The sequence below is a fragment of the Scyliorhinus canicula genome, chromosome 14 (assembly GCF_902713615.1).
Source record: "Scyliorhinus canicula chromosome 14, sScyCan1.1, whole genome shotgun sequence".
NCBI classification, from domain to species: Eukaryota; Metazoa; Chordata; class Chondrichthyes; order Carcharhiniformes; family Scyliorhinidae; genus Scyliorhinus; species Scyliorhinus canicula.
In genome coordinates this window covers 144,914,704-144,934,103 of record NC_052159.1, presented here as the reverse complement: position 1 = coordinate 144,934,103, position 19,400 = coordinate 144,914,704, and the positions used below count along the sequence as shown (strand labels likewise).

General features: G+C 47.8%; 1 protein-coding gene across 4 annotated transcripts in view; it reads right to left on the bottom strand.

Annotated features, from left to right (window-relative positions):
- Positions 1 to 16,743, bottom strand: part of tbc1d4 (TBC1 domain family, member 4) — a 300,791-nt gene extending 284,048 nt beyond the window's left edge. The window contains exon 1 of one of the 4 annotated variants that reach the window (XM_038818403.1): positions 15,479 to 16,743. In XM_038818403.1, the coding sequence (XP_038674331.1) occupies positions 15,479 to 15,892 (414 nt within the window). In that variant the 5' untranslated portion in view covers positions 15,893 to 16,743. The remainder of the gene's footprint in view (positions 1 to 15,478) is intronic. The other 3 variants (XM_038818405.1, XM_038818406.1, XM_038818404.1) reach the window with 3 other exon arrangements.
- Between the last annotated feature and the right edge of the window lie 2,657 nt (positions 16,744 to 19,400).

The following is a 19,400-nucleotide window of genomic DNA, read 5'->3' as shown; positions in this document are numbered from 1 at the left end:
AACTGGATCATATTTTATCATTGCTCTTCACATCTCTCTCTCTCTCTCTTTCATTTGTCCTGTAACATTACCACAACATACAAATAGATTGGAGTTCTTTCTCCCCTACATACAATTAATTTTAATTTAGATCACAGCAATTTAAGCAATTATTTAATATTGCTTCATTCCTTGATTTTAAATGGCGGCGAATCGAAGGAGCAAAATGATCCAGCAATAACCATGATTTTTGGAAAAATAATGACAATGAGTATTTATTGGAATTTAACCAGGGAACATGCAAGAGAAGGCAGATTTTGAAGTGCCCTTACTTGACCAATAAAACTTTGTGTGCCGACAGCACATTATCATTCCTGCCGTTTGTACAATTTAACTCGAGCCATTAGAATCAGTGGCCTGCAGGTCACAGAGGTTGCAATCCAGTCACCTCTACAATGGTGTGGTTTTGAACCCCTACACCGAACTGGATGTATCGGTGCACTGGGGAATGGACTGAACTGGAATTGCGGCGCCAGTCACTACACTCTGCCCAGCTCCACTGCAAGATAGGGTAGACTTTCTGGTCTTCCGGGATCAACATTCTTAATTCTTAACACTTGGTGTTAAATCCATTTTGCCAAATGTTCCAGCCATTAACTCAATTCCTCAATCAGAATTTTCATTGGAGCAGAACGCACCCAGTAGGTATCAACGGTGGCTCAGTGTTTGGCACTGGGCCATCTGTGTCAGAAGATCATGGGTTCAGACCCCTCTCCTGAGACCTGAGCATATAATCCAGCCTGAGGGAGCACCACACTGTCAGCGATAGAATCATTGTGGATGAGACTTTAAAATGGACAGCTGCCATCTCATAGAAGAGCCCATAATATTATTTCAAAGAATAGCAGTGAAGATCTCCCTGGTTTTCTGGCTAATATTCATTTCTCAGCCAACATCAATAAGATAGATTATCTGGTTATCACATGGCTATTTGTGAACGTTTGCTCTGCTACGTCGCAACAGTGAGTATGAGCGAAATCTAACGGCTGCATCGCCCCCGAACCGGGGCATAGATTGGACGGTAAATCCCGCAAAGAGGTGCGATTTACCCAGCTTGCCATGCCTTAGGGGATCCAGAAGGGTCTTGTGCGACGTCGCAATTTAACAAATTTGCATATTAAAGTCAGCACCCTGGCAGTGCCACATGTATGCTAGCCTGGCACTGCCATCATGCCAGGTGACACTACCAGGCTGGCAGTGGGCTACCAGGGTGCCAGGCTGGCAGTTCCAAGGTGGCATTTTGCCCATGCCATGGATTAGGCCCAGGTGACCTACCCTTATTGGGGAGGGTGTGGGGCTGGGGGGGGGGGGGTAGATGACCCCCTTATAAGGGGTCGTGTTGGGGAGTCTCGAGATTGCTCCCCACTGAGGCCCCAAAATAAAACAGAGTCCCGTTAAATAGCGGGAGTCTCTCTCTGGGCTGCCAGTGCCAGGAAAAACCCGACTAAATGCACTCGACATGGGACTCTGTTTCATTTCCGTTAAATCGCTCCCTATACTTCAGAAACCTTAATTGTTTGTTCAGCACTTTGTGACGTCCTGTGGTTGTGAAAGGTCAGGGTCGGGGGCGGGGGGTGGGTCGATTAGCTCAGTTGGTTGGACAGCTGGTTCATGATGTGGAGTGTCGCCAGCAGCGCGGGTTCAACTCCTGAGCTGGCTGAGGTTGTCCATGAAAGCCCGTCTTCTCAACATTGCCCCTCAACAGAGGTGTGTTGACCCTCAGGTTAAAACACCACCTGTCAGCTCCTTCTCTCTCAAAAAGGAGCGAGCAGCCTATGTTGTTGGAGCTGCGCTTGCCCAGTCACATGGAGAGTATTCCATTACACTCCTGACTTGTGCCTTGTAGATGGTGGACAGGCTTTGGGCAGTCAGGAGCAGACATGCTGTGCATATTAGCTGATATAATTCCATTGTGGAATTTGATGGACAGTACAATGGAATAATTGCAGATCCCATGTGCACTCGAACATCCAACCATGCTGTTGAACCACTTCTTCCAATGCACTCCTGGCTAGCTTACTCATTCCAACCCCCATGCATTGGAGGTCATTTAAAACTTCACTACTTGGACGCCCACTCGCGTCATGTCCCATTCCACCCATCTCCCCTGTGCTCACTGACCTACATTCCCTGCTGGTCAAGCAGCACCTTGATTTTAAAATTCTCAGTTCTTGTTTTCAAATTCCTCCATGGCCTGACCCTTCCATATCTTTAATCTCCTTCAGTCCTACAGCACTCCGATATCTGCACTCATCCAATTCTTGTGTACTCTCCCGAATCTAATCGCTTCACCAGTGGGAGCTGTGTCTTCAATGGCCTACACCATAAACTCTGGAATTCCATCCGAAAATCGCTTCAATTCTTTACTGCTCTTTCCTCCTTTAAGACCGACCTCTTTGATCCTGTGTCCTTTTGTACCTCAATGTCTAATTTTGCTTTTGGATGGCCCTATCAAACACCTCAAGGTGTTTATGTAGTTAATGTTATTGGGAATTAGTCTGAATGGATAATTAAGGAATCATACAACGGGAACAGGTCACAGGGGCAGCACGGTAGCATGGTGGTTAGCATAAATGCATCACAGCTCCAGGGTCCCAGGTTCGGTTCCCGGCTGGGTCACTGTCTGTGCGGAGTCTGCACGTCCTCCCCGTGTGTGCGTAGGTTTCCTCCGGGTGCTCCGGTTTCCTCCCACAGTCCAAAGATGTGCGGGTTAGGTGGATTGGCCATGCTAAATTGCCCGTAGTGTCCGAAAAAGTAGGGTTAGGGGGGGGGGGTTGTTGGGTTACAGGTATAGGGTGGATACGTGGGTTTGAGTAGGGTGATCATTGCTCGGCACAACATTGAGGGCCGAAGGGCCTGTTCTGTGCTGTACTGTTCTAAGTTCTATGTCACCTTTCAAACAATTGCAGTTGAGCAGAGGAGTTACCGATCACGTTAAAAACATAGGAACATATTTCCTTCACTGCAATTTTCACACATAAATCAGTTTATTTTCTGGTCTCCAGTGTTTCCCAATGCACTCCCTGTGGGATGTGCAGATGATAACTTTACCCTAACGGAACTTTACCCTGACAGTCGGGGGGTAACACGGGTTTATTTCTGAGGCAAGGTCAAAGGAGGGCAAAACAAAATTCCGAAAACTCGGCTGAAAGGCAATTATTAATGGCAATGCCGGCGTAGTGAGCACACACGGGTAAAATAGATGTTCGCTTCAACCTGACACAGCAGTATAATTATTGGCTGCCACACCAGATCCTGGATAATTATTCACAGGAACTCTGCTTTGTTTTTTAAGGTAAATGCAGAACATTTCAGAACAATACTCAAATATCTTTTTTAAACCCAATGAACCTTTAACGGCAGTTCTCAAACTGGGTCCGTGGAGGCTTTCTCAGGCCTGTGAAATGATGTGCGAGTGCTTGGTAAGCACGGCTGACCTCAAGGGCAGCTGAACACTCGGATTCTCATGGCCAGGGGTAGAGCCATGGTCAAGAGTAAGTAAATGAATGGCAGTCAGAGGCAAGTTTGGTGCGACTGTCTCATACAATTGTCCATTCTAGGATGGGTGAACGAAAGTTCAGATAGACTCTCCACTGAGAAACAGGTACCCCCATCTCACTGATTAAAAAAAATATATATTTTATTACAAACATGAATAGGCTGGGTCACTGTCTGTGTGGAGTCTGCATGTCCTCCCCGTGTGTGCGTGGGTTTCCTCCGGGTGCTCCAGTTTCCTCCCACAGTCCAAAGATGTGCGGGTTAGGTGGATTGGCCGTGCTAAATTGCCCGTAGTGTAAGGTTAATGGGGGGATTGTTGGGTTACGGGTATAGGGTGGATATGTGGGTTTGAGTAGGGTGAGCATTGCTCGGCACAACATCGAGGGCCGAAGGGCCTGTTCTGTGCTGTACTGTTCTATGTACTGTACTATATGTTCTAGAACATAGAACATACAGTGCAGAAGGAGGCCATTTGGCCCATCGAGTCTGCACCGACCCACTTAAGCCCTCACTTCCACCCTATCCCTGTAACCCAATAACTCCTCCTAACCTTTTTTTTTGGACACTAGAGACAATTTACCATGGCCAATCCACCTAACCTGCACGTCTTTGGACTGTGGGAGGAAACCGGAGCACCCGGAGGAAACCCACGCAGACACGGCGAGAACGTGTAGACTCCGCACAGACAGTGACCCAGCAGGGAATCGAACCTGGGACCCTGGCGTTAACCACTATGCTACCATGCTGCCCTACAACATAACAGATAAATGGAAATTCAATTTGTCAAGGCCTACGGTACGGTACGGTATTCCCGTACCAGCCTCCCCGGACAGGCGCCAAAATGTGGCGACTAGGGGCTTTTCACAGTAACTTCATTGAAGCCTACTCGTGACAATAAGCGATTTTCATTTTCATTTAAACCTCTCTGTTCCTCCAATTCTCTCTCCTCCTTTAAGACACTCATTGAAACCCCACTCTTTCACCGGCCCCAATATCACTTTCGTGCTCAGTATTAAATTTTAATTGATAAATAACTCTTGTGAAGCAGACTAGTACATTTGATGATGTTAAAATTGCAACAACAAAAAAATGCTAATTATTATTGCAGTTGATGGTTGAAATTATCAAAAACTAGAACTAGAGGAAAGGGATTTCAACTTAGTTGCAGGAAAATGCACAGGTTGTTCAGATTGATATGGTAGCGATTGATATGGATTTAGGTTGGCAAGAGAGATAGTAGAGAAATTTCAGGAGACAACCGAAGATATATATGGGTGTCGGCAGTTGAAACGTATTATCATAGAATTTACAGTGCAGAAGGAGGCCATTCGGCCCATCGAGTCTGCACTGGCTCTTGGAAAGAGCACCCTACCCAAGGTCAACACCTTCACCCTATCCCCATAACCCAGTAACCCCACCCAACACTAAGGGCAATTTAGCATGGCCAATCCACCTAACCTGCACATCTTTGGACTGTGGGAGGAAACCGGAGCACCCGGAGGAAACCCACGCACACACGGGGAGGATGTGCAGACTCCGCACAGTGACCCAAGCCAGAATCGAACCTGGGACCCTGGAGCTGTGAAGCGATTGTGCTATCCACAATGCTACCGTGCTGTCCAAATAACAGGCAATGAAATTCATGATATCATCAATTTGCACCATAGGTTTTAATGGAGATGAAAGAGAGGATGAGAGATAGAAGAAGAGTGAGAGGGAAGGAGCAAACAACGAAGAACAGGCGGCACGGTAGCATAGTGGTTAGCACTGTTGCTTCACAGCTCCAGGGTCCCACGTTCGATTCATACTTTATCTTCTCCAACCGCAGGAAGTCGTAAAGGTCACCCAACCAAGCTGCTCCCTCCATGGATATGACGACCACGACTCCAGTAAAATTTGCCGCCGTGCAGTCAGAGAGGCGAAGGCTACAACATCGGCTTAACTCCGCTCCATGAGCTCCGGCTTCTCTGAAGCCCCAAATATCGCCACCAAAGGTCCGGGTCCACCTACTTCTCCACTATCCCCACCCTCCATCTCACTGATACCTGCAAGTGAACAGCTTTTTTTCAAAAAAGCATTTGAAAACATTCTTTTCATGCAGCACTTCCGTATTATAAGAGGCATGCGATTGCACTAGAGAGGGTGCAGAGAAGATTCACTAAGATTTTGCCTGGGCTGGTAGGTTTCAGCTATGACGAGAGGTAGTTAGGCTGGTGTTGTTTCACTGATTGTGGTGTACAAAAGTTATGAGGTGCAGAGATAAGCAATAACTTCCTCTTAGTAGAGGGGTCAACAATCAGGCGTCATAGATTTAAGGTAACCAGTAGATTTCGAAGGGATTTGAGGAAAAGCCTTTTCACTCAGAGGGTGATAGGAATCTGGAACTCGCTGCCTGAAAGGGTGGTAGAGGCTGGAACCCTCACAACATTTAAGAAGCATTTAGATGAGCACGAAATCATAGAATCATAAAATCCCTACAGTATCGAAGGAGGCCATTCAGCCCATCGAGTCTGCACTGGCCCTTGGAAAGAGCACCCTACTTCAGCCCAGGCCTCCACCCTATCCCAGTAACCCCACCTAACCTTTTGGACACTAAGGGGCAATTTAGCATGGCCAATCTGCCTAACCTGCACATCTTTGGACTGTGGGAGGAAACCGGAGCACCCGGAGGAAACCCACGCAGACACGGGGAGAAAGTGCAAACTCCACACCGACAGTCACACGAGGCCGGAATTGAACCCGCCACCCTGGAGCTGTGAAGCAGGAATGCTAACCACTGTGCCACCTTGCCGCCATGGTATACAAGGCTACATACTAAGTGCTGGAAAATGGGATTAGAATAGATACTTGCTTGATGGCCAGCACAGAAACGATGGGCCGAAGGGCCTCATTTATGCTGTAAAACTCTATGGCATTGACAAGAAAGAAAGCAAGGAAGGGCACTCGGCCCATCTCATCCATTTATCAAGGCTAAAGAAAGAGAAATCTGCTGAAAATTTGAGCCAAAGAAGAAAGCCTATTGACTCCCAACCCCCAATCTCAATATTGAATAAGTTCCGGAACAAGTCTAAGGTTTTCACCTCCAGAGGTCTTCGTGGACAAACATTCCAAGTGCTGCTATTTACACAAGGATAATGTTTTTCTTTCATTAGTCATAAATTCACACCTCGCCATTTGAAACTTAAAATCCAATTTAACCATTTGCCTTGAGGCAGCGCCCAACATTTCATCTTCTTCAAAATTTAATTTTTATAAAAATGTTCAAATATTTACAAACATCGCAGCAAAACAAGGAGAAAGATCAGGGACAGCACATAATAGGAGGCGTTTACAAACTTCCCCAACATGTTCCCTTCACGGATACAAGACCCGTCCGCACCATAACAGGTTGTTTAACAAACCGTGAGTGCCTCAGAGCTAGGGGGGGGGGGGGAATTAGATTCCATTGATACCCGACACCGCCATCCAGCCCCTATCGTGGCCCTGGACAGAACTACAATACTACAAAGAGACATCCAAGTAAAACTCAGACCTGAAACCTCGTACCCTGGGTCACCTATGAAGAATCACGAAAGAGCAAGGGGTGAGAAATAAAGACCCGAGTTGTCACACCACACATTGGGTAAAACAGCCAAAGAGGGAGACCCATATCAGGAGAAAAGACTAACTCGACCCAATGGAAGAATCAGGTTTAGCACAGGGCTAAATAGAACATAGAACATAGAACTTAGAACAGTACAGCACAGAACAGGCCCTTCGGCCCTCGATGTTGTGCCGAGCAATGATCACCCTACTCAAACCCCCACGTATCCACCCTATACCCGTAACCCAACAACCCCCCCCTTAACCTTACTTTTTAGGACACTACGGGCAATTTAGCATGGCCAATCCACCTAACCCGCACATCTTTGGACTGTGGGAGGAAACCGGAGCACCCGGAGGAAACCCATGCACACACGGGGAGGACGTGCAGACTCCGCACAGACAGTGACCCAGCCGGGAATCGAACCTGGGACCCTGGAGCTGTGAAGCATTTATGCTAACCACCATGCTGGCTTTTAAAGCAGACCAAGGCAGTTCGGGTTCAATTCCCATACGGGCCTCCCCAAACAGGCGCCAGAATGTGGTGACTAGGGGCTTTTCACAGTAACTTCATTTGAAGCCTGCTTGTGGCAATCAGCGATTGCCTGGGCCCAGAATGGATTCCAGCACGGGTGTTTAAAAACAAAATTAAAAGGAAAAGCAAAAACAAAAACCCAAACTGATTAGTTCTAATTGGAGGGGCCTTCCTGGATCATAGCGAGGACAAACTAACCCTTCCAACCCTGACCTTTCACCCTTCACCCCGTCCCAGCTCACCACCCTCTCATACAATTAAGATAAAGACTTGCACAAATCCTAAATTCAACACTGATGATATGAACGCGTTAAATCAGGATAACCAACGTTACAGGCCCTCTCACCCACATTATACACTTCCCTGTAAAAAGGAAACAATTAGGGGCAGCACAGTGGCACAGTGGTTAGCACAGATGCCTCACATCGTTGAGGCCCCAGGTTTGAACCCGGCCTCGGATCACTGTCCGTGCGGAGTTTGCACATTCTACCCGTGTCTGCGTGGGTCTCACCCCACAATCCAAAGATGTGCAGGGTAGGTGGATTGGCCACGCTAATTTGCCCCTTAATTTAAAAGGAAAAAATTGACAACATCAAACCGACGGTAACATGATCAACAGGGAGCAAAGTCCAGGATAACAACTGAGATGCAGAGCAGTGCTCAGGATAAAGACTTCTTCACTGGCGCATGAAGAAAGCATAAATCAAGGCTGAGGCAAGATCAGGATCAATGAACTCTCATCAGGTTCCCTGAAGGATTCCAACGATCGAAGCACGAGAACCCGGGCAGTCACCAATGTAGTCTTCGCTCGGGGGGGGAGGGGGACTCGATCGGCTTGGCCACCTCCACCTCCTCATAACCAACAGCCAGATCAGAACAACACAGGACCAGTGGTTGGATCGTCAAATCGACCCCAGGACTCAAAGACGGGATTAAATATGCTCCATTGAATTCAGGCGGGCTCCCAACAGGGGCAGTGCTCTCTCCACTGCAAGAACCTCCTCAATCGCCTCCATCACCTCCATAAAAACACTCCACAGCTCTTGGAATTGGGCCCGGACGATCTGCACCGCAGAGTCGAGACTTTTAGCAAAGCAATATCTTTGTTGGCAGCCATCATCCGTCGATGCACACCGCACCGTCAGGGCGGGAGCCCGCTCAAAAGCAACCATCCAAATAAAGGCAGGACCCCACCCCGGCTCCTTCTAGCCGCCATGAACAAGCGAGGATTTAAACATTCCGTCTCGGCTCGATCATCAGAAATACCAGCCAACAATTCTCGGGACGCAGTCAAACCATGTACACCAAGAAAAGACTAAAAAGAAATATGCACAAGGCTGAAAAGACGGATTAGAAGATGAGCAGAGTGGGAGCTCGCGAAAACCCAGCCGCTCCCCTTCAGAATGTTTAATAGATGCCCCCACCTTCTTCAAATAAATTTGAATGAAGATGTGTACTGCATATTTGTATTGTGGGATATTCATCGACCATCAAGTACAGTATATACCATGACTGGCTTCAATTATTTAAAAAGGAAACCGGAATCATGCTGCAGATTATGATAAGGACACTGTGGGTTGGAAGGCCACAGATTTGATTCACCATTGTACTGAGCTCCTGATCTCAGATGTATCACTGAGGAGGTGTTGAGTGGAGCCTAAGAACCTCTCCACAGAGAAAAGGGAACATTCGAGGGAACATCAGTACACTTAGCTCCAAGGAGCCTCGTGATAGTCAGATTAAGCACACCGCACGTGAAAACCCCAGTCAGCTCTTCCTTCCATAAACTGGAGGTCATTCAAAACTTCACTGCCTGGACACTCACTCCCACTAAGTCCCATTCATCTATCTCCCCTTTCTCGCTGACCTACATTCCCTGTCGGTCAAGCAATGCCTTGATTTTAGAATTCTCTCATTCCTTGTTTTCAAATCCCTCCTTGGCCTGACCCTGCCATATCTCTAATCTCCTTCAGCCCTACAACACCCGGAGAAATCTGAACACATCGAATCCTGGCGCCTTGAGTATCCCCGATTCTGACTGCTTCACCAGCCATGGCAGCGCCTTCAGATGCCTAGATCCAATGCTCCGGAATTTCCTTTCAAGCACAGAAGAGAGAAGGGAGAGAGAATACGAAAAGAGGATTAAAAATGAAACGGACAACTTGGTGGAAAAAATGAAGAATGCTGAACAAATAAGTGGACCAACTTCACCAGCCGCAGCTTTGACAAAGCCTCGAAACGTTAGCTCTCTTCTCTCTCCACAGATGCTGTGAGACCTGCTGAGATGGTCCAGCATTTTCTCGTTTTGTTTCAGATTCCAGCATCCACAGTAATTTGCTTTTATCTATAGCAGCAAAATTAATAGTGGGATCAAAATGATGGAAGATAGAAGTTGCATCGCAAATGCCCTGGAGTGCAACTGTGTACAGACATGAGTAACTATTCAGTATCCTGCTCATGTAGTTATTTTTTTTATTGGCATTTTGGGACAATTATGCCAGCGGTGTTATGTTATGAAGAACATTGCAATCCTGTTCAGTGCCATCGTCATCGAGGATGCGCAAGCATTTCCCTTTTTTTAAATAACCCACCCTCCGTAACTTCCGACAAATGTCACATGGATCATTCCCCTCACTAACCCCAAAGCGCTCCTCAGCAGCCTGACTCCCAATAAGATGATCTCAGCTCACAGCAACAGGCGGTTCTGTTACATCTGGATCAGTATTGGGCGGCTTGCTGCATTTAGCTACTCCGCTATCAGGGGAGCCCAGAAACTGATGATTGCCCTTCAATGAGCATTCACAAAAAACAATGATGGGTGTCTCAGGGGGCTCAGGATCGATTCTGGCCCCAAATTATCAACTTCAGGTGACTACCAGATTTATCAGTCACACAAAAATCAAGGTAGAGGTTAAAGAAAAATAAGTCTAGTGCGCGACTGCCCCTGTGATTGCGAACTGCCGCCTTCTTTTCAAACAGCAACCAGAGCTAAGGATACAGGACACCGAAAATTACTGTGAGATAGCCCTTGCTCCAGACAGCATGTTTAAAGACGGGTCTTCCATATTTGCACACTTGTGTTTGTGCTTCATCCTTTCCTCCCTCTAGCCAAGTCTCAGCTGTGAATGTCAATCTATATCGCATGTGGCTGAGTATCATACATTTACGGGCTTCGTTAATAAATAATGACTACTGTATCTGGATGTGGCGTGCTGTCCTCAATTGTGTATGGACGGTTATTGATTTCACCGTATAAAATATTGCTGCACTACCTAAATTGCCGATATACCAAAATGTTATAAATCAAACATACTTAGGTATGAGGCTCTCAGTGTTGTATGTCTGAAACTTTGTCCCAAATATAGTATAGTATCTCGAGGGCAATTATGGAGGATCACAAATGTTGGTCTTCACAGAAACCTTCATATCCCATGAAAGAATTGATGTGTTGTGTACTCTGGATCTGTGGAGACTGCGTTTACCTCAACAGTAACACATACAGGCTACCAACACTTGTAATAGTACAACACTATTTTATTAAACTAAGAACTGTTGAACATACTTGCACTGTGGGTCGACACTATGTTAGATTAACTGAAGACCTATGCCTAACCTGACCAGTCTAGACTGTTAGCACATGGTGAAGATTTGTGCTACTAGCTGCGAGCTCTGTCCTTCTCAGAGGCTGCATCCCGAATGAGCAGGAAAACTAGTGCCCTCTGGCTTTATAGTGAGCGTGCCCTAACTGGTGATTGGCTGCTGTGTTGTGCGTGTTGATTGGTCTTGCAGTGTGTCAGTCAGTGTGTGTCTCTGCACCATTATATACTGATGTGTATATTATGACAAGAATTTTTAAAAATATGTCAAAGGATTTATTTTTAAAGTAAATGTCACAACACCTTTCAGCTGGAAACCTGGATACTGCAGATCCTGGAAATATGAAATGCTGGAAATGTTCAGTGGGTATTTATCTACCAGGCAGCGACTATTACTTGGGGACACAGTTTAATAACTTGAACTCCCTTGAAGGCAGAATCGAGACGTTTTTTTCTCTCAGAGGGTCATTAATCTGTGGAATTCTCTTACCCTGACAGCAATGGAGATTGGGCGTGTGATTCTCCGGCCGAGTTGCGTGCGAGCGAGAGCACAACGCAGCTGTGGAATCCTCAAGAGAGAGAGAGAGAGGCCTCCAGCGAACCTCCCTACAGGCTCCATGCCTCGAAGGATTGTCCAAAGTCCCATGAGACGTCAGAGTCGGAACTCGGCCCCAAATGGGCATGACCAAATCCGCTCCCGGAGGTGGGTCTTAAATCTACGTACGACCTACTCACCCGGGATCCACCGGCCTTCATCGATTCACTGCCTCCACAGGGGGCACTGATCGATCAGTACTGGTCCACACAAAAATGGCACCTTGGGGGCCCCCCGGCCCATCGGAGACCCCTAGGTGGTCAGACTTAGTGCAGAGTGGCTCGCTGACCCTCCCCCTGGAGCGTGGCTCTCTTGGCACTGCCCAGATGGCATCTTGGCACTGTCACCCTGGCACTGTCACCCTGGCACTGGCAAGGAGGCTAGATGGCACTGCCAAACTGGCAGGAGCACTGTCTGGGTGCCTGGTTGGCAGTGCAAGGATGCCAGAGTGCAAAGGCTCAGGGGGCAAGGGGGGTCATGCCCATGAAATGATGGGAGAGGGGGGGTTTGAAGGATGGGGAAGTGCAGGGCAGATAGATAGGGGATCTTGGACGATGGGGGGAGGGGGGGGTGAGGGTCCTACAAGGGAGGGGATGCTTTAAGGGGACTCGGGGGGCCTGAAGAAGGGAGACCCCCAGGGACCCCATAGCGGGGTGACCTCACTTGGGGAGGTTTGGGATAGTGTCGATGTGTGTGGGTGGTGTTGTCCATGGATGGGGTTTGTAGAGGACCCACAAGCTCACGTAGAGATCGGTGCACCCTTTCAAAATGGAGGGCCAATCTGAGTTCAGCTCCCCAGTGCTAACAAAATTTGTAACTGTGGCCTAAACCGGTGAGCAACTCCCCAAAAAAGTGACTAAGTGTCATTGAATAGTGGTGGGGAATTCCCTGAAAATCCCGCCACAAATTAACTTGGGGCTGGATTCTTCCGCCCCACCTGCTGCAAGAACGCCACGGGCGAGAAGTGGATAATGGAAAAGTCCATTGACCTCGGGTGGGATTCTCCGGTCGCTGGGCAGGCGCAGCCAGAGATCCCGCCCTTAGAAATTTTGGGGGAGAATCGTGTCCTGGGTCATTGAATTCATTCAAAGCAGAGCTAGATATATTTTGATAGACAAGGAAGTCAAGGGTCATGGGGAGGTGGAGGGAAGTGGTACACATAAAGCTGGAGTTGAGACTACAACCAGATCTTATTGAATGGTGGAACCAGCTCAAAGGGCTGACGCCTCCTCCTGCTCCTAAGTCTTACGTTCCTACTTCAGGTAGTATCTATGGAGACAGAGCAGAACCACCATTTCAGGTTGAGGACCTAATGCTTTGCTGAAAAATCAGCAACGTGAAATATTAACATCTTTCAACTCTCACTATTTGGGATTTTTTTTTTAATGCGTACAAGCTGTGTCAAATACATTGTAGTGGACATGTATTGTGATTAGAATGAATGCATTTCATCCATTGGACTGGAGTCCCATCACTACTAATCTGTTACCAGAAACACTAAGTGGTCTTGATCAGTGTTAATTCCAAACCTTTGACCATTTCCTCCCAATAACACTGAATTCCAGATGTAGTCAGCAGGACCATGGATCCTTCATACACACATAAGAACTCCTGCAGACCACAAATATTGGTGAGGCCTTTCAACATAAAAATGATAAATGTGCTGAGATATTCAAAGAGACGTGGACACGCAAGCAAACTAAGTGAACGCTGATTTAAGACATCCAAGTACAGAAAGCTTTTTCCTTGCTCCTCACCCAGTGCTAATGGAATCCAATTTCAAATCGAGACTGAAAACATAATGGAATTCCATTTTGACATGTTGCTGCTACTGATGGATCCTAACTTTAGATACAAAATGAGTCACCAGTTAATAGAGCTAAAGGGAAGGAGCCACACTGCGCCGCCTTTGCCTTTACATTATTAGTGTTACTTGACCTATCAAAGGGGACAAAGAGATCAGAGCTGCCTATCCTAATGATTGACAGGGTAGGAAGGAGCTTTTGGAAAACTACGGTCATTTGACAAAAAAGCTTATCGATTGCAGGCATCACCTCTCTCAAACTGGGTGGCACAGTGGTTAGCACTGTTGCTTCACAGTGCCAGGGTCACAGGTTCGATTCCCGGCTTGGGTCACTGTCTGTGCGGAGTCTGCACGTTCTCCCGATGTCAGCGTGGTTTACCTTCGAGTGCTCCGGTTTCCTCCCATAAGTCCTGAAAGATGTGCTTGTTACATAATTTGGCCATTCTGAATTCTCCCTCCGTGTACCCGAACAGGCGCCGGAGTGTGGCGGCTAGGGTCTTTTCACAGTAACTTCATGGCAGAATGAATGTAAGCCTACTTGTGGCAATAAAGATTATCATTATTAAAAACTGTTCCCGGGCAAAAGGATCACACCATTGCTCCCAAGCACACCCAGTCTTAACTGAATGTCACATACTCAGTTATAGTATGCTCATTCATTTTGATGCTTACTTACAATGAAGACATAGCCCCGTAGTCAATTATTATGCACCCCCACAGTAAGCCAAATGTTCACTATTCCCCTGTTTGCGCATATTAAACAGCGGGTTTAAACCCCAAGTACTTTGGATAAGAGAATAACTTTATCCCGAGATATTTAGCAGAAATAATTTCAACGCAAGGATCAGAGAAGATGAGGAAAATCTCTTTACAAAATATCTGTTTCTTCCACTAAGACTTAAACCCATTATGAAATCTCTCGAGGCATTTGATCCTGCTTCTTTTAGTATGCAAAAAAACTGTTAGATTGCAGCCTATCAAGATTCAACCTCAATAAATCTTAACAGCATTTGCCAGAAGTAATTGGTAGATTGAGTTTTGGCTTGGTTGTTTGCAGAAGTCGAACCGATTCAGACTTCTCCACAGTTAATTCACAAACACGCCGCATCTACACTTTTTATTCTCAATGTATGAAACTCCTTTGCTTATCTGCCATAAAATGACAGCATACTATCAAGGAAGAGAATCCGTTACAGTGTACAATTCTTCAAAGGGGCACAGAGTTTTATCCAGAAAAATAATCTATTTGTTTGCTAATGTAATAATGGAGCATTTTGTCTCAAAACACACCAGTCTTGTAAATATACGACTGCAATCAACCAGACTGATCTGCCATTGTGCTTGCTCCCACTCAAGGAGGATGGCCCTTTAAGACGCAAACATGATTCTTCTCTGCTGTTTGTATTGCCAACTTAGACAGCCAGTGCAACAGTCAAAATGTTGTTCTTTAATACCTAAGCTTTCTCAAGGATAAAGAGTTTCTCTTCAATATTGCCAACTTTCCTCCCCTTTATTATCCGATATAAACTGGTAAATATTTAATTACACTTACGTTTCAATTAAGAGTTACATTGAAACCATTGCTTCGGTTAGGTGCCCAACATTCAAAACAGGTTTCCAGCCAACATTTTTATATTACGTCAACTCCAGATTGGCGGTCCTGGATAGCTCAGTTTGGACGACGGTTAAAATTACATTGGCAACTGGCTTCATTGTGATGGTTCCACTCGATTCACATGCACTTGTGCCCACGTCTAATGCTGTGTGGTCAACAACCATGACCCTGGTTTCACGCCCGCGTGCTCGGGCTCACCTAACCAATCACCTACCTGGTTTGGGTCGGTGGCTCTGAAAACGTGGCAAGCCATCTCGGACTCGGGGTTGTCAGGCTGGGTCCTGATCAGGTAGGCGAAGTAGGTAAGGTCATGGCTGTTGTGAATGAACCTGGTCACATGCTGCGCCTTGTGCTCAAAGATGAAGACTGAGGCGTTGCTGCTGGTGGCCTGAGGGACGCACCTGATGAGGGGGGGCACGAGGGTGAACAGCACCTCCCGGGCCGCCATGGACGAACCGGCCTCTTGCTTCTCGCACCGCCTGCGGATCTCGGCCATGAGCCAGGGTAACATGGGCAGGGTGGTCCTGCGGTCGAGGGTGGAGCAGCCCATGTACCACAGGGTGAATCTCTTCTCCCCTTTGCCCTTCTCCTCCTGCGGGGCTGGGTTGTTGCCGCCGTCCTCCTCCATTCTCACTTGACTGGCAGGCTCGAAGGGGTTGCTAAGATGCGGCTTATCTCTTCCTTATCCTGCCTTCAGCTGCTTAGTGACAGGTGGGAGGGTCTTGTCACAAATCGCCTCCCAGCTCCCTGGGCCATTTGCTCAGTGCAAACAATGCTGGCAAAAAAAAGTTTGCTCACCGTCACAGCACACTCGCCAACTTCCAGGTGGGATCCAGTCACTGGCCAATGTCCTGCGATGCACCTTCCTCGCACTGTGAGAGCATCCAGCAGCTTAAGTGATCAATATTTGCTATCTTTCCAGCCCAGGCACTTTCTGCATTATTGTTTCCGATTACACAGCCATCCAGGAACGTCGGCAGCCTGTCGATTTCTGACCCAATTGATGATTTGACCTCGGCACAAAGAATAACAGCCCGGCCAAGGATCACTGTCCTGGTGTCCTCCAAAAGGGTGGAATTAGGGCGAGAATTAAAGGAGAGAGGCTGGGGCTAGGGGCCAAGTCCTGCTTACAGCCCGTTCACTGCATCTTTAAGCAGATCCTTTTGTGTGTGTGTTTTTTTAAAGCCTCACTCACACTGTACACACAGCAGCCAGGGATACAACTCTCTCCAGCTGGCAGTCAGCCCATCCCTGTGTCTCAGGGCTGGTGGGTGGTGGGGAGAGGGGGGTTCCCTGCACACACACACACACACAGGGAGATCTGGTGCTGGTACCTTTCCCCCCTCCCGCTGTGCCTCCAGTTTCTCCTGCTCCTCTTCCCGCTCCAGCTCCCCCAGCCGCAGAGTCTGGGCTGCAGCCTGAGACTTGTTCCCCTTTGCGTCCGAGGCCTTCAGCTTGTGAAAAAGGGGGAGGAGGGAGAGGGAAAGGGCTTTTGGTTCGCGTTGACTGCAGAGTGATTTGACTGGCCGCGTGAGAAAGGGAGGGGAGGGACAAGGAGGGAATGTGACAACATGTACACACACACACACAGAGAAGACAGGTAGATTCCTCAGCAGTGTCACTGCACTGCAAAGCTTAAATAACGAGTCAGTGAGGAATTGGCCCCAATATCAGGAGGAGCAGCCACTCACATTAAAACAGGCTCCACTGCATTCAGCACACACCAGCCCTTAACTAGACAACATCACTGAATAGAGCCACGCAGAGCTCTGCAGAACTCCAAGCACAAATTAAATATTGTGAAGTCCAAAGGGTAAATGACATACTTCTGTGAAAGTGCTGCGACAGGGCAGCATCGGTGGACAGGGAAACAGGGAGGGCAATAATCTTCCAACAGGACAGATGAGAAGCCACCCACCCTTCCACAGGCGGACTTTTTCACAACCACCAGAGGTCTCAAAGCGTTTTGCTGCCAACTGAGCACTTTTCTCAAATGTAGTCGCTGTTACAATGTATAATAATATTTATTGGTGCCGCAAGTAGGCTTACATTCACACTGCAATGAAGTTACTGTGAAAAGCCCCTAGTCGCCACATTCCAGCACCTGTTTGGGTACACGGAGGGAGAATTCAGAATGTCCAATTCACCCAACAAGCACGTCTTTCGGGACATTGTGCAAGGAAACCGGAGCGCCCGGAGGAAACCCACACAGACGCGGGGGAGAGCGTCCAGACACCGCACAGACAATGGCCCAAGCCGGGAGTCAAACCCGAACCCCTGACGCTGTGAAGCAACAATGCTAACCACTGTGCTACCGTCCCGCTCTGAATGTATGCAACACGGTGATCAAGTTGTGCACAGCAAGCTCCCACAGTCAGCAATGCCATAAAGACCGGATATTCTGGGGCCGGTTTGTGTGATATAAACAGAAGCAGAAATGGGCCATTACTTCCCTCCTGGGGCCTGCTCTGCTGTTAATTGAGAGACCAGTGTTGACCACGGATAACCATCCCTGCCCTTCATCAAAATCATGCCGCAATATTTCACATCCACCTGAGTATGCAGAGGGTTTAATGGCTCCTCCAAATGACAGCATCTCCAGCAGCAGGATTCCCTCAGCATCACACTGAAATGCTAACCTCCGTTTTTGTGCTCAACCCCCCAAGGCGGTACTTGAATCAAAAATTGTCTTTGTGGCAAAGGGTGTTAGTCGAAGGTTGTTTTTGTGACGAGAGTCTGTGTCCAGCGGTGTTCCACAGGGATCGGTGCTGGGTCACTTGCTGTTTGTAGTGTACATGAATGATCTGGATTTGAATGAAGAATGATCAATACGTTTGCAGATGACACGGAAATTGGTGATATGTAAAGAATGAGGAAGAAAGATTACAGGACAATATAGATGGGCTGGTTAGTTGGGCAGGGCAGTGGCAAACGGAATTTAGCCCTGAAAACTCTGAGGTGATGCATTTTGGGAGGACAGTGAATGGTAGCACCCCAGGAAATACAGAGGATCAGAGTGACCTTGATGTGCATGTCCATAGATCTCTGAAGGCAGCAGGACAGGTGGATATGGGATACTTGCCTTTATTAACTGAGGCATAGAATATGAGAGCAGGGAGGTTATGGTGGTGCTGTATAAAACGCTGGTTAGGCCACAGCTTCTGTACTGTGAACTGCAGTTCTGATTATCACATTATAGAAGGGTGCCCACTAAAGACGGTGCAGAGGAAATTTATCAGGATGTTGCCTGGCTGGAGCTTTTCAGCTATCAAGGGACATTGGATAGCCTGGCATCGTTTTCCTCGGAGCAGAGATGGCGGAATGGGGGCCTGATTGAGGTGTATAAAATAATGAGGGACATGGATGTGATGGGTAGAAAGTCACTTTTCCCCTTAGTGGAGGGGTCAGTAACCAGGAGGCATAGATTTACAGTAAGGGGAAGGAGGTTTATAGGAGACGTGAGGAAAAACCTTTTCACTCAGAGGGTGGTGGGAATCTGGAACTCACTGCCTGAAAGGGTGTTCGAGGCTGGAACCCTCACAACATTTAAGAGGTATTTAGATGATCACTTCAAATGCCACAGCATCCGAGGTTATGGCCGAGTGCTGGAAAATGGGAATAGAGTAAATAGGTGCTTGATGGCCTTGTCGCGCTCGACACCCGTTGACACGACAAAGTTGTTAAATCTCACGAGAGGCCTCTCGATCGCTCATTGGGCGGGATCCAGGGTGCCAGGCTAGCAGTGCCAAGCTGCCCAGGTGGCATCGGAGGTGCCTGGGCGGTCAGGCTCTGAGAAGGGTGGTACCCTGGCACTCCCACTACCAGCTGGGCAGCTTGGCACTGCCAGCCTGGCACCCTGGCATCGCCAAAGTGCCTGTGTGCCACGGTGCGTGTGCCAAGCTCAGGTGCAGGAGTGGCCTGCCCTTAGAAAGGGGGCACTTGAGGATCCCCCAACAAGTAAATTGGGGGGGGGGGCGGAGGGGGTCTGGAGGCTGCGGTGAGGAGTCAAGACATATTTTAAAATGGCGCCCCGATCTCTTCCTGGTCAGCTGATCTGTGCAGCAATGAAGGTAAGTGAGGCCTCGTCAGGACTTTCTTCGCTGAGGCCAGAAAAAAAGAGCCCCGTCTGATAGCGG